The sequence below is a fragment of the Mirounga angustirostris genome, unplaced genomic scaffold (genome assembly GCF_029215605.1).
Source record: "Mirounga angustirostris isolate CCGP_5_RB_7025 unplaced genomic scaffold, mMirAng1.0.hap1 SCAF_1, whole genome shotgun sequence".
Taxonomy (NCBI): domain Eukaryota; kingdom Metazoa; phylum Chordata; class Mammalia; order Carnivora; family Phocidae; genus Mirounga; species Mirounga angustirostris.
This window is the reverse complement of record NW_026991709.1, coordinates 58,046,063-58,068,772: the sequence shown is the minus strand read 5'-3', so window position 1 is coordinate 58,068,772 and position 22,710 is coordinate 58,046,063. Positions and strand designations below refer to the sequence as shown.

The 22,710-nt window shown below is 37.5% G+C and overlaps 1 protein-coding gene across 1 annotated transcript in view; it reads left to right on the top strand.

Annotated features, from left to right (window-relative positions):
- The first annotated feature begins 5,574 nt into the window (after nucleotides 1-5,574).
- The window catches only part of LOC123862834 (cell surface glycoprotein CD200 receptor 1), a 30,868-nt gene continuing 13,732 nt past the window's right edge, over nucleotides 5,575-22,710 (top strand). The window contains 2 exon segments of the mRNA XM_064590063.1: nucleotides 5,575-5,926; nucleotides 22,436-22,498. Coding sequence (XP_064446133.1) covers nucleotides 5,860-5,926; nucleotides 22,436-22,498 — 130 coding nt within the window. The 5' untranslated portion in view covers nucleotides 5,575-5,859.

The window sequence follows — 22,710 nt, the reverse complement described above, 5'->3', positions numbered from 1 at the left end:
ATCTTTCACACTAAACTCCATTTTAGAGTGTGCTTTCCAGGATACTCAACCTATGAAAATTTTATCTCAAATTTCCCTGGAATGAGGCGTGGAATCTATTTTCCATACATCTATCTATCTATCCATCCATCCATTCATTCACCAATCCAACCATCTCTTTACACTACTATTTTTATTGAGCCATCTGTTTCTCAGAAGATTATTATTCTTTTCAATAATATTTTTTTAGGTCATAATATCTATACTACCCATCAAGTAGTCATTTGTTATGTTTCACTAGCTTCCAAAAGATGTAAATAAATGTGCAATGTGAGGTATGCAATCAAAATCACATCAAAACATTACCAAAATCTCAAAGTACTGCTATTACTGAATTTATGAAATAAGTTTATGAAAACATTAGCTTTAGTTTCACCAAATTATCTCCAGGGGGCAGCAGAGAGTAATATTAAATTAGTAAATCTGCAAATAGATTATTGGAGACAAAGCGGTTTTTTTCTTCCCTTTCTTTTCTTCCTTCCTTGCTTCTTTTCCTCCCTCCCTCTTCCCCTCACTCCTCACTCTTCTCTCTCTCTCTCCCTCCCTCTCTCCAAAACAGACGACTACGAAGCTGTAGGAGTGCCCAACTGTGCAAAAGAGTGAGTGAATAGTTGAACAAACAGATTTTGGAGAGGTGAGGAGTGTAGGAGATGTATTGGAGATAAGGCAGAGAGTTAAAACATAGGTAGTAAGTTAATTAGTCACATAACTAAGGGATAGACATTGGGGTGAGATTTTCTGGGGTCGAATCCTGTTTTCATCACTCATTAGCTGGGTGACTGGACAATTTACTTAATCTCTTTGGCTTCAGTTTCCTCAACTGTAAAATGGGGATAATAATATGCATTTCATAGGGTTGTTAAGAAGATTAAATGAGGCCATATTTATAAAATGCTTAGAACGAGGGCCTGGATGTTAATCTAAGGGTTTGACATATGCTATTTACCATGGATATGATGAGTGAGGCTTAGAATTAATGTTTAGAAAAATATAAAATGTGGTTACTAATTTCTCTGCTCTGGATTTACTTGCTGATATTGCATAAATTTTATTTTCAAACATTAGCAAATTTTTCTTTTTGCATAATCTGAATTTATATAAAAAATAATGATTAATTCTCGTGTGATAGATGTTATGTCTAACTTTTTAAGAATTATAGGGGGGGCATCTGGGTGGCTTGGTCGGTTAAGTGGCTGCCTTCAGCTCAGGTCATGATCCCGGGGTCCTGGGATCGAGCCCCATGTCAGGAACCCTGCTCAGCGGGGAGTCTCCTTCTCCCTTTAACCTTGCCTGCCACTCTGCCTATTTGTGCTCTCTCTCTGTCAAATAAATAAATAAAATCTTTAAAAAAAAAAGAATTATAGGAGTGACATAGAATCAACTGTATATTGGAAGTGAAAAATTTCAAGGTAAATATCAGTGTAATAGTAGAATGTAAAAAATACAAATAACAATTCGTGAGGCTCTTTTAAGTTATTTGTCAGTACATTTAATGATTATGCATGGAAGAAGATCCGGGATTTCAGAAGAGCTTGAAGCATCAGAGCTTGAATCAGTAAAGATTGCAGAGAGGGGAATTAGAGAATGGGGTAATAGGGTATGGCCAAGAGAGCAGCCATTTTATGCAATCGTGCATTGAATTATCATGCTTCAATTATAGTGGTAATTCATTAGCCTTAAATCTCTCACCATTGTGCCATGAAGGCAGGGCGGAAGTAAAATAAAGACTGGAATGTTGTGGAGTTTGAGGTCCTTGAAATTCTTCACATTGCTAGGCATTGGTCTTTCACCTCTGTGAAATTGTTACATGAGTACTTCCATAGCAGGAGGACAGGGTCGATTGAGGGATTTGGGACTAAGTGTTTAGTAGTATGATTGTGTGTGAGAGTGTGTGTGTAGGGTAAATCAAGCCATGTGTCTAAGCCAGAGAGCTCACAGAAAGTAAAAATGATAAGGCAAGTAGATATTGGCTCATTTTTGCAAAAATACACATCTGGAAAATTCATCTAAGAAAGGAGAGGCAAGCAGGTACTTGTGTTCTAGGCTGTCAGCACTCAAATCTAGGAGGTGAAAGGATAGGCAATGGAGAACAAAGAGTCAGTGGCAAAAGGCCATTCTTTAATGTGCAGTAAGTATTCAAGATCCGTGCAAAGCTTCTACATGATGGACAAGAGAGCAGCATCTTCTTACCTGGTTTCAATTGTGGCTAAGGATGAATCTGACATTGGGGACATCTGACTGGAAAAAGTTTACTTCAAAAGCATTAATAGGTAGATAAATCAGTTTTTGAGCAAATCAACAGTGCAAATTTGGGGGCATTATATCTTAAAGCAGCTCTAACTTATTAAAGCTTACTAAGCCTTTTGTTTTGGCTACCACAACATTAACCAGCATAAGGTAGGTCTTTTTGTCTCTCATGTGCACTGATTCTTTTTTTAAAATTTTGATTCCAATATATTTGACATACAGTGTTATATTAGTTTCAGGTATACAGTATAGTGACTCAACAATTCTGTACATTACTCAGTCCTCGTCATGATAAGTGTACTCTTTAATTCCCGTCACCTATTTTGCTGGTCATCCTCACCCACCTCCCCTTTGGTAGCCATCAGTTTGTTCTTTATAGTTAAGAGTCTCTTTCTTGGTTTGTCTCTCTCTCTCTCTCTCTCTCTCTCTTTTTTCCCTTTTGTTCATTTGTTTTGTTTCTTAAATTTCACATATGAGTGAGATTTGTCTTTCTCTAACTGACTTATTTTGCTTAGCATTATACTATCTAGCTCTGTCCATGTTGTTGCAAATGGCAAGATTTCATTCTTTTTTATGGTGGAATAATATTCCATTGCTTATATATGGACACTTGGGCTGCTTTACAATGTCTTAGCTATTGTAAATAATGCTGCAAAAAACATAGGGGTGCATGTATCACTTTGAATTAGTGTTTTCGTATTCTTTGGGTAAACACCCAGTAGTGCGATTACTGGATCGTAGGGTAGTTCTATTTTTAACTTTTTGAGGAACCTCCATACTGTTTTCCACAGTGGCTAGCCAGTTTGCATTACCACCAACAGTGCATGAGAGGCTTCCTATTTCTCCACAGCCTCACCAACGCTTGTTTCTTGTGTTGTTGATTTTAGCCATTCTGACAGGCATGAGGTGATGTCTCATAGTAGTTTTTTTTTTTTAATTGTAGTTTTGATTTGCATTTCCCTGATGATGAGTGATGTTGAGCATCTTTCATGTGTCTGTCGGCGATGTGTCTTCTTTGGAGAAGTATCTGTTCATGTCTTCTGCCCATTTTTAAATTGGACTATTTGTTTTTTTGGTGTTGAGTTGTATCAATTCTTTATATATTTTGGGTACTAACCTTTTATTGGATATGTAATTTGCAAATATCTTCTCCCATTTGGTAGGTTGCCTTTTAGCTTTGTTGACTGTTTCTTCAACTATGCGAAGCTTTTTATTTTGATAGTCCTCATGTGCACTGATTCTTAAGTGGCAGTATTGAAGAGGAGTTGGAAGACTGAGGGAGTAAAAGGTTTGGGTTTCTGGTTAAGCTACACCTTTCTCTTGATCCTGTCTTACTCTTCTGCTCTGCTTTTGGGTTCCTGCACCAAGGGGCACAGCTCAGGAGAATCTGGGGCCTTTAGATTTTTCAAGGAGGTGCATTTACTAGAGGAGCACATTCTTCTCTTATTATATTGACTTTCATGGCATATCGTTGGCTTGCAAACTCTTGGTCCCTTTAATGTTTTTCCAAGCACTGGCTTTCCATAAGAGGTAAGGGTGAGAGTTGAGAGGTCAGGGGTCCACTCCCCTAACCTTTGGATGGAGGAGGTAAAGGAATGGGGAAGAAAGGCTCATCCTCCCAAAGTTACTTTGAGAATTCTATGTGTTTCGACACCATTCTGTTGACTCTTAAACCGTTAATTGTAGATGTTATTTTATTTTATTTTTTTAAAGATTTTATTTATTTATTTGAGAGAGAGAATGAGTGAGAGAGAGAGAGAGAGAGCATGAGCAGGGAGAGAAGCAGACTTCTCATTGAGCAGGAAGCCTGATGTGGGGTTTGATCCCAGGACCCTGGGATCATGACCTGAGCCGAAGGCAGACGCTTAACAACTGAGCCACCCAGGCACCCCTAGAATGCTTTATTTTAAATGACATTTCATCACTGATTTTCTGACACCTGGTGAAATATTAAGCAATGGGGAAGTTGTTTTTGCTATAGTCCACTACTGTTACATAGCATATATCTTCAAGTACTCCATGCCCTCAAGTGCCCGATTTCAGTCTCAATCAAATTGGTTCACAGGAAGGAAAGCTTGAGAAGGGGAAGGGAGGTAGGAATATATATATAGTTTAATGTTTGGCAAGAGGGAAGATGAAACTGCTAACCTAAAAGAAAAAAATGCATGTTGTTTAATATTTATCCCGTTTGCAGTGTTTTCTTCCCTTTCCTGGAGAGTTTTGCCTTGGGGTAGAAAATTTGTAGCGCATGAAGGATTTCTTTCCTCCCAGACATAATCTAAATGCATATGAGCTAGCCACATTAAGGCAGAGTTGTTTTGGGAAGTCTGAATGCCAGATATGTGACAGCAAAATATTGTTTTTTTTTGTAATTTGGCTCCAATGATCATTCTGGCTCTTTAAAGGTGAAAGTAACTGACAATAAGTACTAAATCATGATAGAATAATGTCTGTGTCTTTTTCTGAAACTTATAAATAGGTAACCTTACATGGGAAAAAGGACTTTGCAGATGTGATTAAGGATTTTGAGATGTGGAGATGATCCTGGATTATCCGAGCAGTCCAATGTACTCACAAGGGTCTTTAAAAAAAAATTTTTTTTTTTTTAAGTAGGCTCCATGCCAACATGGGCCTTGAACTCACAACCCTGAGATCAAGACTTGAGCTGAGATCAAAAGTCGATGCTTAACTGACTGACTGAGCCACCCAGGTGCCCCTCACAGCGTCTTTATAAGAAGGAGTTAGGAGGGTTTACAATCCAAAGAGATGTGACAGCGTAACAGAGGTGGGAATGATGCAGCCACAAGCCAAGGAATGCTGGTGGTCCCTAGAACCTGGAAAAGGCAAAGAATGGGTTCTCTGCATGTGTCCAGAAAGAACACAGCCCTCTGACACCTGGCTTTTAGCCCTGTCAGGTCCATTTTGGACTTCTGACCTCTAGAACTGTAAGATAAATTTATGTTGTTTTAAGCCCCTGGGTTTGTGGTAATCAGTTATAGTAAACTAATCCCATGATGATTCTTCTAGAGTTGTAGACCTTATAAGGGAGGATATTTTATTCCAAACTTTATTACTGAGGCTGTGCACCTCTTCTACTTGGAGATGCTTCTAAAAATTACTGTGACTGGGAAATGTAAAGGGATGGGCCAAGGACAGATAAATATCCCATTTTGCTTTGTAATCCAACGTTTAGACAAATCTGTTTATCTTGGGCACATTCAGTGCTTTACTGTAAAGTTGATCTGTGTGCAGCAGAAGTGAGAGAGGGACCAATGAGCTGAAAGAGAACTCAATCAATCTGCTTCCTCCGTCTTTGCTTCAGTGCTTCATACAGGAAATCTATTGCTGTGTCAAGTTCCAGAGAAGAGGTTCTTCTGTTCCAACTTACTAATCAGCCTAAAACACAGAGTGAAAGGAAGAGGCTGGTAGAAAGGGAGTGTCCTGGTGCTGATGGGCTAAGAGGATCCAGCCCAGAGCCTCTAACCAGAGAGAGCCCCACCATGTCCAGAGCTCCTTTCACACCTGTGGGGAGGCAAAGTACCAAGTAAAAGGGCAGAATACGAGAAATCAGAAATGCCCCGCACTTGGAGAACTTCTAAACTATGGCTTCTACTGATTTTGACTGTCTTCTTAGTGCCCGGTAAGTCTTAATTCTCTGTGAGAGAGCGACTGGAGAATGGCCAGAAACGTGGCTCAGCTTTTGCTGAGTTTTCTTTGCCTTTCTTGTGGAGTGAAGCAAGATAATGCAATCATAGAGCTGGGGGGAGGGGGTTACTGTCAGATTTATTTCACTTTATTCTCCTCATTTTGCTCTTCGTCTTACTTATTTTACTTTGTATCCTAAGGTACTATAGATATCTCTATAATTCGCCTCACTGCCCACTTCCTTATTTCACCGTGCCTCCCCCCACTCCGCCCCATGCTTTTCTGACCGAGGCAGAATAAATCAAGTATTTTCTAGTAGGGATCCAAGTCATCTGGGTTTTCTTTGCCCTTCAAAAAAATTAAATAATAATCCCACTGCATTCAGGTCCAAAATGTTCACAGTATAAATTAGGAAACTTCATTGCTTTTAATCGCCGTCTGTAGCCAGGTGCTTTTTAAAATAGAATGCACTCACAGTTTAGTGGTGCATGTGTGAGGTATGTCTATTCATCTTTAAGACATGTAGGCTATAAAAGACACTTTCTGGATGAGAGGACACTGCAACATCTAGGTTCTCGTAGGAGTTGTAGGGCACTGGGGGCTCAAGGGGGGTGTCCTGGTTTCACTACAGAGGTTGGTAGGAGTTGGTGTGGGAGGGAGTTTTCAGGTTTCACTTTTAGTAAATGGGAGCAGCTGCAAGGGAACAGTGTAGTTGGCATTACATTTTATAATTTGATCATTGAAAAAAGAAAAGACTTATAAAATACTGCCCACCTTCCAGCCAAAAATCTGTTTTCCACATGACAGTCTTCCTGGTGAGCACAAGTAAAATAACCAGATTGTATTCCTGTGCCTTTCTATGCAGAATTTTCACATACTTTTTGTCCTTTGATCTGCAAACCAAACCAGTGAAGTAGGCATGGAAGATAGTTTTCCATGTTATGAGGGTAGAAGCTGAGGCCTAGAGAGGTGAACTGATTTGTCCGACACCACTTGTCAATGGCGGAGTCACACCCAGTCAGGTCTGTAAGCATCACCAGGCATTTGAATAGGCTTATGCCTTTACTAAAAAGCACTACTATTTATAACACCACTGAAAAAAATGATGCCCGTGCTTGGTTATAAGCTTAGTGGACTACTTACTCACTTAAGAAAAATCAAGTGATCTAAATATTTCAGTAGTTGAGATCTGATTGTGGAAAGCAAGGATCCAACTTGGCAGGGAAGCCAGCCAGGCAAGAGGCTATTATTCATGTCAAGTAACACTATGATTTTTGGGTAAAGGAAAAAAAAAATCAAGATGGAAATGATAGTCTTCAATTGTAATGGTTTAAAGGTTTGAATTTTAAAACTATTTCTGAATAAAACTAGAAGATACTACATAAATCAAATCTCTGAAAGCTGTGCTTGTATAATTATAAAATTATTGAAATGTTTAGGATCGAGATACAAAAAAGCAAATTATATTACATGCAGAGATTTGCATGATAAATTCACCATGAAATAATTTAGAATGAGAAACAAACTACTTGGGGCATGACTTTTTGTCTTTACTACTAATACTGCTTTGTTACTAATCCTGCCAAACAGAAATAACTCACTTTATTATACAAGATAAATTCACAAAGGTGCCTAAGAACTAATGACTTCAGGGCACCTGGGTGGCTCAGTCGGTTAAGCGTCTGCCTTCGGCTCAGGTCATGATCCCAGGGTCCTGGGTTGGAGCCCCATGTTGGGCTCCCTGCTCATGGGGAGTCTGCTTGTCCCTCTCCCTCTGCCCCTCCTCCTGCTTGTGTTCTCTCTCTCTCAAATAAATAAATAAAAATCTTTAAAAAAAAGAACTACTGACTTCAATGTAAAACATAGCATTTAAAAAATCTATTTACTTTTCTGTTGACTTATTTGCCTATGAATTCAAGCAATGTGGTAGCTGGTAGACAAGGTTTATAAAAAATACTTGAGGGGAAAAATTAAAACAATGTAAGTGGTACACTGTCCAGCAAGGCTCTCCAACTCTATGTCTGGCCCTCTTCCCTCACATTCTCCTTACTCTAGCCTTTAGTATTCTAGATTTTTTCTTGTGTTCAAATTATATTTTGCTATCCTAATCGATTTGATTCTACCTTTTATAAAAGTCACTGATATTAAGATCCTGATTACTAAAAAGGACCACCCTTTTTTCTCCTTTGGCTAATTTTGTTCATTTGTCATTATCTTCCGCTAGAGGGCAGGCAGTAACAAGAAGAGAAAATAAAAATTAAAACAGGGCTGTTGGTAGCTTGAGCAGGTTTGCAAAAGATGGAAAAAAAAAAGATGAAAAACAATTGCAAAAGAGAAGGGGTTTGTTTTCATTAATTTCAGTCCTGTCTTCCTTTTCTAGTTTGAGAGTTAGGAATTCGCATAACGTTTTCCTCTAAACATCTACACTACAGCAATTAATAAAGCAATAAAAAGTATTAAGAACACTGAATTATTTATGGGGTGTGTGTGTGTGTGTGAATAGTGCCTAAAAGTTATTAGCAATAAAAATTAAGGAGATCAAGGTAAGATGAAATAATTGGAGAACATTTTAAATTGGTCAGTCTTGAAATTATCTATGAATCTAGTAAAATCCAAAGATGGGAGATACAGGGGGTTGGAGTTGTTGAAGTCTTAATGGAGGAAATGGATCTTGAATGATAAGTTTGGATAGGTGGGGAAAGGCAAATGTTCAAATTGAAATTGAATGTATTGTATTATTAAATGCCCTTTTGCTTCCAAATTTCATCCATGCATTGAATATTTTGGTGCTTTTCATTTTCTCGGTAAAATCTCAATCTCTGGGCATCTGGGTGGCTCAGATGGTTAAACGTCTGCCTTTGGCTCAGGTCATGATCCCAGGGTCCTGGGATTGAACCCCACATCGGGCTCCCTGCTCAGCAGGGAGCCTGCTTCTTCCTCTCCCTCTGCTGCTCCCCCTGCTTGTGCTCTTTCGCTCTCTCTCTCAAATAAATAAATAAAATCTTTAAAGAAAAATCTCAATCTCCTTTCCCTGAATTTCTAGATTCTTATATAACTCTGTGTTAGGTTTAAAGGTTTGTCATGAGGTATACTTTTTTAAAATTTTATTTTATTACGTTATGTTAATCATCATACATTACATCATTAGTTTTTGATGTAGTGTTCCATGATTCATTGTTTGTGTATAACACCCAGTGCTCTATGCAGAACGTGCCCTCTTTAATACCCATCACCAGGCTAACCCATCCCCCCACCCCCTCCCCTCTAGAACCCTCTGTTTCTCAGAGTCCATAGTCTCTCATGGTTCGTCTCCCCCTCCGATTTCCTTCCCTTCATTTTTCCCTTCCTACTATCTTTTTTTAAATTAACATATAATGTATTATTTGTTTCAGAGGTACAGATCTGTGATTCAACAGTCTTGCACAATTCACAGCGCTCACCATAGCACATGCCCTCCCCAATGTCTATCACCCAGCCACCCCATCCCTCCCACCAACCCCCACTCCAGCAGCCCTCAGTTTGTTTCCTGAGATTAAGAATTCCTCGTGTCAGTTAGATCATATGATAATGTCTTTCTCTGATTGACTTATTTCGCTTGGCATAATACATGAGGTGTACTTTTAACCACTAGCTGTGTCATCTTTAAGAAATTGTTTACCCTCTTTAAGTGATAATTTCCTCATTTGTGAAATGAAGCAGATGTATGACACTTTTGAGAAATACAGAGTTTTCAGACAGGAAGGGCTTTAGAAACCTTCAAATTAAATCCTTTCATTTTATACGTGGGCAAATAAAGCCTAGCGTTGTTCAAGGAATTACTAAAGATATCACCCAACTTTTTAGTAAAAGAACTGAGCCTGAAACTCATCCATAGTGTCAAACATAGAGGGTAAAAGAGATGTGGCAAGTGTGTATGGGAAAATAGAAGATTCCTGTCTAGGAAAAACAAGTCAAAGCTAAAATGTGAGTCAGTTATTCTGTCAGTTAATAAGTCAGGGTGTGTCTGTCATGTGTCAGAAACTGTGCTTCCTGCTGGGGATACTTGAACAAGACAGACATAAATCATGCTCTCACAAAGCTTAGAATCTCAGAAGAGAGGTAAGCATTAAATAAATCATTACACATAAATAATGTGTAAGAAGAAATAGAGGGAGACATAGAAATGTGTAATTGGCAAGTCTAGTCTGGTCTGTGAGGATCAGGGAAGGTCACTTTGGAAGTGATGTTTGAGATGAAGATGAGCAGAAAAGAGCTAGGCCAGGAAGAGTTGAGGGACTCACATTCCAGGCAGGTCAAACAGCTTGTATGAAGGGCAGAGGGAGCTAAACTATGACTGCAGTGGTAAAAAAAAAAAAAAAACAAGGAGAAATCAACTGTATAGAGGTCCAGTTGGAGTTCTGGGAGTGGGGGAGAATGATGAGAAAAAGTGCAGAGAGAAAGATGGGCAGATGAGACTTGGGGGAATGTCTGCATTAATGTGGCTAAGGAGAAAGACGGAGAGAGTGAAGGAGACAGAGCAAACAGAGCACAAGGGTAGTGGTAGAGGCTAAGAAAAGGTTTTTACAAGGAAAGGGAAGTGGTTAATAGCATCAAAACCTTCCAAACAACCTAGGGGTACCAGCCCTGAAGAATGGCCAAAAGTTTGACTTTCAAGGAGCTGGTGACCTTCAGAACTGTGTTTTGAATGGAAGGGTGTAGGAGCCACAGGATTGCTGGTTGAGGAGAGGGTGGGTGTGGAGGAAATGGAGGCTGTGGTCACAGACCACTCATTCTAAACGTTTGGCAGTAACAAAAGGAGAAAGGATCAGAGCTAGAAGGAGAAAGCAGCATCTAACTTCTTTTCTTTCAATCAGCATAGGGGGAAACCTGAGTGTGTTCAAAGGGTGTCATTTGAGAACATTCAGTGATTCAGTAAAGGTGCTTTTCCAAACTGGGTGTGTGTATATGTAGCTGTTAGTTGTTTAGTGATTTATTTTCTTTTTTATTGCCATTTTTTTAGTTTGCCATGCAATGCTACCTTTCCCCAAAGGTTGAACTATTACATAATACGAGAATATCTGGTTATGTGATCTTATTTCGTGCTATTGACGATTTTTCAGAAAAAATGTCCAAGTCAAAATAATGAAATCAAGTTATTTTTGTTTTCCAAAAAATCATTCCATTTATTGTTCATTGGCTCCCTCCTAGATGTTCCTCAAGGGTTATTCTAAACCCGTAAATAAGCTAGTTGAGAGTCACCTATAGAACCTAAATAATTAAAGATACTGTGATGCCATCTCAAACCTACATAATCAGACTTATCAGGGTACAGAGTCTGAGATCTGGGCTTTCATAAATTTTTGCAGGTGGTTCTGATGGGAGCTTGGATTTAAACACTGTCCTAGGTCTTTATCACCCAAACTATCCCTCTTGTCCCTCATACTCAGCAGATGGCTGAGTTGATTTACTCAGTTGAGTGAGTAACTCAGTTGATTTACTCAACTGAGTTGATTGATTTACCTATCATCCAATGTGGATTTCTTTAACTTTCCCAAATGATGACCTTTCTGAGGGTAGAGACCTTACCTCATGCATCCTATCACCCCCAGAGCTCTGCACAGCTACCTGATGCTAAGTAGGTACACTCTGAAAACGTTCGTCAACATGAGCTTCCTCAAAATGTCTGTGTTTGTAACCTCCCTTGCCCTTTCTGCTTCTCTCTTAGAGACTAAGTATTTTCTTCTTCTTTTTTTTAAGATTTATTTATTTACTTTAGAGAGAGAGAGAAAGCACAAGCTGGGGTAAGGGCAGAGGGAAAGAGGGAGGGAGAGAGAGAATCCTCAAGCAGACTCCGCACTGAGCAGGGAGCCCGACACGGGCTTGATCCCAGGATCCTAAGATCATGACCTGAGCTGAAATCAAGAGCTGGTCACTTAACCAACTGAGCCACCCAAGCGTCCTAGTATCAGTCTTTTCAAAAGCAAACCTCCACTTTGCTTTGGCCTCATTTCCTGCCAGTGCCTCTAAGAGGATCCTGCTTTACTATCACTGTTGTAAATTCTAGCTCTCCCTCTTTCTATCTATAAATATGCTGTACTCTCCTCTACTGGATACCTTCTCCCTCCTCATAGTTCCAAATGTCACCCCATCTCTCTCTCTCTCAGGTTTGACATGAAAGGATAAAGCCCCTTGTCATTCTCCCATACTTTCAGGGTCAAAAATCTTGGAAGAATAAGCCTCCATGTATTGACAATTGCTTATGCTTGTCTCCTTCCTGTCTTGTACTCGTCCCTCTGTCCTAACACTACTCTCTTACAGCCACTACAGGTCTCTGACCACCTTCTTGTTAGTAAATCATAAAGCCTCTTAGTCCTTAGTTTAAGACTTTTCCCACGTGATTTGTTTTCGATGATTCCTGTCTTGAAATCTCCTCCCTGGTTTAAGGCATTGCATTTACTTTCTTCTTTTCTTCATCATTTTTGCTAACTCCACTTCTCCCAACAGATTCCTAATTATAAATGTTTTTGCGACTCTGATTTTGGCCTCTTCTCTAATTTCCACATCAGAGATGGCAATTTGGCAGCCCGTGGACTAGATCTGGCTTGCAGACACTTTTAGTTGGCTCATGTAATATTTTTAAAAATCTGATTTAGTTGCCAATACCTTAAAATTGGGAGATTTTTACCCCAAACCCCTGACCTAGTGTCTAGGGTTGCTGCGAGGATTAAGTTAAATTATGTATATAAAGCACTTAACACTGTGTCTGAGTTTTACATTCAAAAGATGGTATCTTAATTATTATTTTGTGGTTTTCAAGTATCTTTCATAGATATTATTTCGAAACTTATTTAATTAGCCCTTGATCTCCAAGGGCTAATTAAATAAGTTTCTTATTATTCTTTCTTGCTGTTCAGTTTTCTGGAATTAAAAACTATGCTGAAATTAATATTCTAGTACATATATCTTTGCATATTGATATGTATGGATATTCACTATCCATTCAACACATTGTCCCTTGTGATCACTGATACACATTTGTACAGCATCTGTCCTGGGCTAGAGAACAAATCACTCCCTATTAACTAGTTTTAGACGATGTGATGGTAACTGCCTGAAAAAAAAAATTAACCCAACAATATGGGTTTTATTAGCACTGTGTCCTGACCAACTGATACAGGCTTTGTGATGATATCATTTTGGAAACTAGGGTCAAATTTGTTATTTACCATAATTCTTTTTGCTTTCCAAATTTTATTCATCCATGGAATTCATTATTGGATTCTTATGCTTTGGACCTTGTTACTTAAACTTTTCTCACTCTTCCTTTTTATAAACAATCTGGGTGGGGCGCCTGGGTGGCTCAGTTGGTTAAGCGACTGCCTTAGGCTCAGGTCATGATCCCGGAGTGCCGGGATCGAGTCCCACATCGGTCTCCCTGCTCAGCAGGGAGTCTGCTTCTCCCTCTGACCCTACCCCCTCTTGGGCTCTATCTCACTCTGTCTCTCTCTCAAATAAATAAATAAAATCTTTTAAAAAAATAAAAAAAATAATCTGGGTGTTTTATTTTTCTCTCTGTGTTGAATCTGAAGAGTATATAGTTACCATCTAAGTCACCTTTCAGCATTTTCTTTTAATAACTTAACCTTATCTTTTGTTGGCCTGTTCATATCATTGCCCATTTTTTCCATTGCGTTGTCCATCTCTCTCTTTTTTTTATTGGTTTATGTGTTTTCTGTGTATTTTTTGGAGGAAATTAGCCTTTTGTTTATCATAAATGTTCAAAATATTCCGCAGGTTTTTGCTCATCAACATTAGCTTACACATTTTTTTTTTCTTTTTTGCCATACAGAAATTTAAAATTCTATGGTCATCTTTTTCAATGTTTTCTTTTGTGGTTTCTGTTTTGTACCAGGGTTAGAAAAATTTCTTTACTCACAGTGACAACTGTCCCAGTTTGCCTTGGACTTTCCTGGTTTTATTTTTATTTATTTTTATTTTTCTAAATTTATTTTTATTTTTTTAAAAGATTTTATTTATTTTAGAGAAAAAGAGAGTACAAGCAGGGTAAGCAACAGAGGGAGAGGGAGAAGCAGGCTCCCCACTGAGCACAGAGTCAGATGGGGGAGGAGGAGTGCTCAATCCCAGGACCCTGGGATTATGACCTGAGCTGATGGCAGACACTTAACTGAGTGAGCCACCCAGGCGCCCCGACTTCCCTGGTTTTAGCACTAAACATCCTATGTCCTAGGAAACCCCTCATTCCCTGGCAAACTGAGATGTTATTCCATGTCCCATTTAAGATAAAAAAAAAATTACCTATGTTTTCTTCTAGTATATCTATCTTCTATCTATCTATCTATCTATCTATCTATCATCTATCTAGCTATGATTTCAGTCTTTGGTTCATTTTATTTTGTGTGAGAAGTGAGGTAGGAATCTGTTTTGGTTTTTTTTCTAAATGATTAAGTAGTTTTCCTAATACCATTTATCAATGATATAAATAATTATCCTCCCCCGTATGAATTTGAATGACCACTGTTATTAGATACTAAATTCCTCTATGTATAGATTAAGCAACTGAGGTTCAGAGAGTAATCTGTGCTAGATTGCAGAGGTAATAAATGGAAGAGCCAAAATATTGGTCAATTTTCTTTAATTTTGGTGTTTTTCTGAATTTGTTCTGCTAGAACTTTGGGGTTTCCATCCAATATTTAGTTTATTACTAATTAGGTGTTGTCTGCTACTAAATTAATACCTTTGAAAATGTAAATCACTTCTATAAATTAAAGCATAATAACAGCATCATTGATGCTATGATACAAAGATCAATTGCTCACATTGTTATGTTAAAAAATGTAAGTACTAATCGTACTTTTTGTGTTTCTTTGAACTTATTATTTTAATTTTCTTTTATATTAACATATATATTGCAGAGTGTATTACGTATGTGCATTTCAAAGAACAATTACACAGTGAATGTTTATGAAAGTTTATGTAAGTTCTACCTCCCAACCTTTGCTGTAAACTGTTATCTTTTGGGATAATCATTCCCTGCCTTTTTTTTTACATTTTACCATGTATGTATCCAGCCCCAAACAATAACAGTTATTTTGCTCTTTTGGTTTTTTTTTTTGGATTGCATATAGATGAAACATACTGTGTATATCATTTTATTGCCGCTTTCATTTGCTGAAGAGTGTGTGAGATTTACTCATATTTAAGTTTGTAGTAATAGTATATTAATATAAATAACTTTTATCCTAAAATTTCAAATGCTTGCAAAATAGTTTTTTTTCCTTGAAAAAGTTCTGGTGCAGAAATAACCAATATGATTTAAGATAAGAAATCTCCTATTTCTTATTTCAGTTTCTTTCTTTTTTGGAAGCAAGGATTCATAATAATGGAAATATTAAGCTATAATATATATGAAGGAGAAAGTTTTCATTTTAAAAACATGTTATATTTCATATGGCTAAAATAGCAAATATTTATTTTTCTTTTCTGTTCTCCTTCTGTAGGAAGATATATTTGTCTCAGGGAAAAAAAATTCTGAAATTATTTTATGAGACTAGCATAATAGCAAAAGATGAGATTCTCTTATTTTGGCCTTGGTCTTGTCTTGTCTTGTCTTTCTTTCTTTCTTTCTTTCTTTCTTTCTTTCTTTCTTTCTTTCTTTCTTTCTTTCTTTCTTTCTTTCTTCCTTTCTCTCTCTCTCTTTCTTTCTTTCTTTCTTTTTTTTTCTTTTCTCTTTTTGTTAATATTTATTTGTTTATTTGAGAGAGAGCATGGAGGGGTGGTCGGAGGAGCAGAGGGAGAGGGAGAGAGAAACCTAAGGAGACTCCTCACTGAGGGCAGAGCCCGATGATCCCTGAGATCATGACCCTGAGATCATGACTCTTGGCTGAAACCAAGAGTCCAGTGCTTAACCAACCAAGAGTCCAGTGCTTAACCAACTACATCACCCAGGTGCCCAGCCCTGGGTCTCCAGATCCTCGTTTTCTATAGTCCCTTCAGACGCGTGTTGTCTGCACATAATAGTACTTTTATTTAGAATATCCTTCCCTCTCTCTCTTTTATTATTGGTTTCTTGTCTATTGGATCTTGTATTAATTACCTATTGTTACATAATAAATTACCCCCAAACAAATATTTATTTTCTTGCAGTGACCCAAGCTGGGGGAAAGAGAGAGAGAGAGAGCAAAAGCATACTGGGATAGAAACCACAGTCTTTTTGTAACCGACTCTTGACACTGACATCCATCACTTTTGCTATATTCTATTCATTAAGTGAATAAGTGAGTCCAACCTACAGTCAAGAGGAGGGAATTTTACAGACATGAATATCAGGAAGAGAGAACATTGGGAACCACCTTAGGGGCTGTCCACCACCTCAAGACTAGGATAAGTTGCTCAGGGTACATTTTTCACACTATTCATTTATTGCTATTGCAATTTCACATAATTATTTGTTTATTTGGTTAATGTTTATTGTTCCCAGTAGACTGAAACTCCATGATAAATAGACATTTATTAAGTGCCTAGCTACTGTAATTGAATAAATGACTATTAATATAGCTTCTAGTTGCCCTCCACCAGTCCAAAAGTTCTAATATACCTGATAGGGGGTCACTCAGGTGCCATTTGGATGAAAACTACTAGTGATCATAATCTGATCATAATCTTAGAAGGCAGAATACATTTCCTTTATTTCCAAAATTTATCATAAAATTAATGCATTAAGCTTCAGGCAGCTTTAGTAGAGAAAAGATTCGCATGAGTCTTTTATTTCAAGCATTCCCATTTGCTATTTATAAATAACAACATTTTGGAGAGAATTGGTGATGCTTTCAATTATTCCTACAGGGTAATACTGCTTTTAAATTATATATCAGAAATAAAATTATAATTTAGGCTCCCTCCTCCAAAAGTTACAAAGTTCATGGATTTTTTTTTTTTTTTTGGTTGGCTATCATGGACTTTCATAATTCTTAGATCCCAATGTGAAGACTGCTGCATTAGAGGAAAAAATATAGCCTATTTGGGTGACAATTTCTTTTCAGAATCTGTGAAAAAGGACACAATTTAATTCCACAACTTCTTGCTTGAATTCATTCGTAACTGTTGGGAAATAATACTTTATGTCTAACCTACATCTGCAAGATGCGGTTTTATAAAATGCAATACGAACATTCACTAACTAAAATGTTAAGTTTGGTATTTAAAGCTTTCTGGAGGCAGAAGTAAAGGTATTGTATTGACTTTACCATACTGTTGATTAGAAAAAGTTATGTGCTTAGTGTAGCTAAATAAAGGTTGTTCTAGCAGTGTAATTTGAGTTTCCAGGTCTTTGTGTGATTAAGATCTCAGCCTCAAAGTTGCATTTATTTTAAATGAAACCTTGAATCTTTAAGTGAGCTGTACTGCTTCTTTATAACTGGGTTTAATACCTCAGTCTGTAATGTGCTTTGAATACCTTTCATGAGTTATTCCTCATTCATTAATTTAACAATGAGAGTCTATGTTTTGCAGAGGGGAAACCTAGAGCGTATGGATTCATTTAATTATCTAAAATGATTCAGAAAAGAAGCAGAGTGAGAAATAAAACTCATATCTCTCGTATTTTGCAGCCATTGCTAATCCAAAATTGTCTAGCACTATATTTGTTATAATAACTTGTAGAGTTTTGAAGTTTGAAAGCTTGAAACATCAAATGTAGAATGAAATAATTCTATTTCTTGATTTTCCTTATGAAAAACATTAGGATATTTCCATAGATCTCAATGTATTGAAATGTATTTCAATGTATTCTGTATTCTGTTTTTTTTCAAAGTGGTGAATTCATTCAATGTTATATAACAATAAAGATGACAAGTGAAGATGGAAAGACCATAATAAGCAATAAGAATGACTTCTAGTTAGTTATTAGCTTAGAGGCCCCAAGTTCTGTAAAGAAATGTCAAAAGAAATGTAAAAATGGAACTATACCACATGATTCTCTTTTGCAGATATATGGGCATCTTATTAGAGCATAGCAAATACTTTAGGCTCCAGTTTTGCCCCCAGTTAAGCATTATTTTAGCTTAAAATTCATTGTATTAGCCTCCTTTCTGCTTTGTTTGCATTCTCCTCAAAGAACCTGCAAAGGAATGAAAGGGCAAGAAATCCTTGACTTTTTTGTTTCCCATCCCCCCACACTGGAACTAATACATGAATCTTAGCAACCCTAGTAACTATTGGAGGATGGCATAATCCACATTCTAATTAGGTTACTAGCAGTTACTTGACCCGGGGCTTTTATTGGGAGTGATGAAATATCAACAATGCCTATCTCTCACTTTTTTAGTCGGGACAGCACAGCAGACCACAGGATATGAGAATAGATAAAAACTGTTTAACCTCACAAAAAAACCATGTGCTCTTTCTGAGAGCCTTCCCCCGCCCCCCTCACTGGAGGAAGCCTTTGGAGCATGGCTTTGCACGGTCATGCCCATATAATGTCTGTTGTGTGGGTGGTGTATGCTTGCTCAGGCTTATGACAATGACGATTTGGGAAAGGAAACTTCTGGTGCTCAAAGTGAGTAAGAGGTTTCATTTGTACTAAAATCACAAAGCAATCTTACTTCTACTGATGCTTTTGACTTAGATGGGAAAATTTTTTTAAACATTATTTTCAGTGTCAAGGGTTTTTCCATTTGTGTTTTGTTTTGTGTTTATTTGTGTGGATGCATGTTCTAATGTTACGTGTGTTAAAATCTGATGTTTCTGATACTGTATTTAATTCAATTGAGGGGCAATTATGTACCATTGACTGCATCCATTGAAAAGGTACAGTTTGATGAGTTTTGACATATTCCTGTGAATCATCACAAACAAGATACGGAACATTCCCATTATTCCCCAAATATTCCTCCAGGTATATTTGCAGTTCATCCTTGCCTTTGTCCCTATCTGTAGGCAACCACTGATCTGCTGTTTGGCACCACAGACAGATGAGCTAACATTTCATCTTAGTAGCATTCTTTTGTGTAGTGTATAGTGTATACTCTTTGTGTCTGCTTGTTTCACACAACAGAATGAGTTTGAGAATCCTCAAGGTTGCTGTGCGTTCCTTTTGATGCTGAGTAGTATTCCATCATATGGGCGATATATCCATGTATCTGTTAATTGATATTTAGGTTGTGTCCAGCTTTTGGCTGTTGTGAATGAAGCTGCTATGAGCATTCATGCACAAGTCTTTGTGTGGACATATGTTTTCATTTCTCTTGAGTAAATACCAAGGATTGGGATGGTCAGGCTGTATGGTGGGCACATGTTTGACTTAAAAAAAAAACTGCCAGAAGTTTTCCAGTGTAGTGTCCACTACCACTGACAGTATAATTATTGAAAATAGGTAAAGATTTTTTTTTGCAATTATTTTTGTGGTTAAGTTATATTCCACTAGAGACATACAGTCAAATTGCTGTGTTTTGAAAGTCAGTTGGAATAACTGCTCTATACGTGGTTATTCTATGAGCAGTTAGGTTCATTTGTTTCACTTTGCTTCGTGATTTTAGTGTTTACAAGTAATTTGGTTATGCTTTATAATTATGGAAAATGGTTACATAGTTCCAAAGTCAAATCTATATAATCGGAGACATATCATTTCTATACCCGTTCCTATTTCATCCATTTAGTTTTGAAATTATAAGCAAGGAAAGAAAGAACAGACACACACACACACACACACACACACACACCCCTCCCATCATAGCTTATGAACAGTAGTGTACTATATACAATTTTGTATATCCTACTTTTTCTACTTAACAATATATCTTGGAGATCCCTTCATAATAGTTTATAGAACTATCCCTCATTCTTTTTAAGAGTTTCATTATATTTCATTTCGTGGAAGTACCATAGTTTAGAAAACTAATCCCCTATGAGTGGCCATTGGGTTATTTCTAAAAGTCTTGCTATTACAATGTTGTTAAAATAGTCCATGATGAATAGTCCTGTTCATGTATTCTTTTCATACTGTTGCCTGTGTATCTTTAGGATAGATTCTGAGAATTGGTATTGCTGGGTCAGAAGAGGAATGCATATGTAATTTTGCTATATATTGCCAAATTTCCCTCTGTTGAAGTTGTAACATTCTACATTCCCATCAGCTTTATATTGGCATGCCTATCACTACACAGCTCCAAAGTACATTGTCAAATTTTTGGCCTTTGGCAGTCTAATAGGTGAGAAACGATATTTCTGCATAGTTCTGATTTGCATTTCTTTTACCATGAATGATGTATGAGCATCTTCCTATAAGACCTTTGTACTGCTTCTGTAAACTAACTCTCCATATCTTTAGTACAGTTTGCTGTAAGGCTGTGTTGACCTTTATCTTTTTAACCCAGCTTGAGCCACCTACATGTCAGGGAGCTGTGCAAACCACTCTTCTAAGCACTGAGGATGTGGAATGGAAAACATAGATGAAAATCCCTGCCTTCATGGAGCTTACAATCTAGTGAGGGAGTGATGAGTTTGGCCCACAAATTTCGGCGATTGTCTCCAACCCTCCTCCTTAGCTTAACTATTCCTATTCCTATTCAGATCCAGAATTCATAATGCTTGTGTCCATACGCCATTATAATCCCGATTCTATTTTCTTGCCATTTGATATACTCTTTCAGACCTTTGTCTCTCAGTGTTTCCCCAAAAACATGGCTTGGACTTGCTTCTTTGACTCTCTTAATTTAGATTAATTTGGGTAGTATATTTATCCTAGTGCATTTCTTAGGATCCAACCCTTGGTTTCTATTCAGTGTAGTAGGACCTACTTGCACAAGAATAATTGGGCAATTAGAGCAGCTTACAAGCAGGGTGGCCTTGGACAAACTGCTTCATCACCATGAGTCTACATTTCTTTATCTGTAAAATGACGTTAAAATACTTGTCACTATGGGGAGGCTGAAATAAATAACATATGCTAGTTACCCAAAATTTGTTCCTTGTGCAAATGCTCAAAAATTGTTATTTTAAAAACAATGTTTTATTAAAGAAAAGGGTAGCTCAGAGGAGCAGTGGGTTCAAAATTTCTCTAGAAAAATACTGTGCACTAAATCTTACCCTAAAATGTTTCTATTTGCCAGTCAGGTACACCCACTCTAGATGCACCAGAAGTGTATCATTTCCTTGTGAACACTTTCTAGGAGTTTTGTGCCCTCCACAGTGAGAACCTGCCAATATCCAGCCTCAATTCTAATCACACATCTGTTGTTTTGCACTTAATGGCAACACTGAACTATTCGTAATTCTTTGAAAGTCCCAAGTAGCTTTCTATCTTCTAAATGGCTTTCTTTCTGTGTGCAAAAAGATTTCCTTCTGTCTCCCTGCAGAACTCATCTACTGAGATCCAGCCCAAATATCACCTGTTGTAGAGAATCTTCCCTAATCTTTTACCCTTGCTCTCTTAGAATTAAACATTTTTTCTTTTTAACTTCTGGACATTATGCTTGTTTCTATCATCACTCTGAAAACTTTACTTTCTAATTGTATAAATAGCTGCTTCCTTGCCTGGACCTTAAGCTCTTGGAGAGAAGAGGGCATTGTTTTTTACGATGTTTCTATGCTTGGTGAGTACTTTGCCAGGAGTTGCTGCTCAAAAAAAAAAAAAAAAAAATGTTTATTAGCAATTCCTACTTAGAGCTTGCCTTACAAAATTTGAACTTAATAGACCATTGTCTATATGATATGATTTCAACAACGCTTAGGAAAATTCTTTTTTGTTCCATACCAACACTCAATGAACATACCACTATTAAACTTTCTTTCTTTTAATTTAATTTTTTTATGTTATCTTAGTCCCCATACAGTACATTACTAGTTTTTGATGTAGTGTTCCATGATTCATTGTTTTCATATAACACCCAGTGCTCCGTGCAGTACGTGCCCTCCTTTAATACCCATCACCGGGCTAACCCATCCCCCGAATCCCCTCCCCTCTAGAACCCTGTTTTTTTCTCAGAGTCCATAGTCTCTCATAGTTCATCTCCCCCTCCAATTTTCCCCCTTCATTTTTCCCTTCCTTCTCCTAATGTCCTCCATGCTATTCCTTATTTTCCACAAATAAGTGAAATCATATGATAATTGACTTTCTCTGCTTGACTTATTTCACTTAGCGTTTCTTGACCTACTCACTGGTGCCTGAAAAGCCTGTAATGGATGGTAAAGCCATTTCTTTCACAATTGGAGGTGAAGTAAATGCACATAAGCCAGGAATAAGAAATACTGTGAGTAGAATATAAAGACAGGAGGGTGGTGACAGACACTCTGGATCTAAAGCAGGGGTATGCCAAACAGGTAGGAAGTTCAAGTCAGAAGTTCATCCTGGGGCAAATTGTCCTGAGACTTATTGCCTGTCATAACTTATGTTTTTATTGGCAACCGCAATCCAAAAATGGCCTGAAGAATGTGAAAAAAGTGTGACTTTACCCAGGAGTCAGAAAAATACTAATGTGTATTCTTCTGATCACCGCATATGTCTTTTCAGGGTATGTGCGTGCAGGAGTGCGAAGTTCTGGGACACCAAGAAACTTAACGCAGCTGCAAATGGGTAAGGCCAATTACAGTTTGGGTAATGGTCATCTTTTAATGATAATTCTACTAGAAGCGTACTTGATGCTGGTACAGTTTTTATGTTAAGAACTTGAATTGCCTTATATGTAGTTATAGACTCTTGTTTAAAAGTGTCTAAATATAATATTGTTTTATGAAGAGTTCATAAATATTTCACTCTAAAATTATTTCTGTGCTTATTTAGTATCT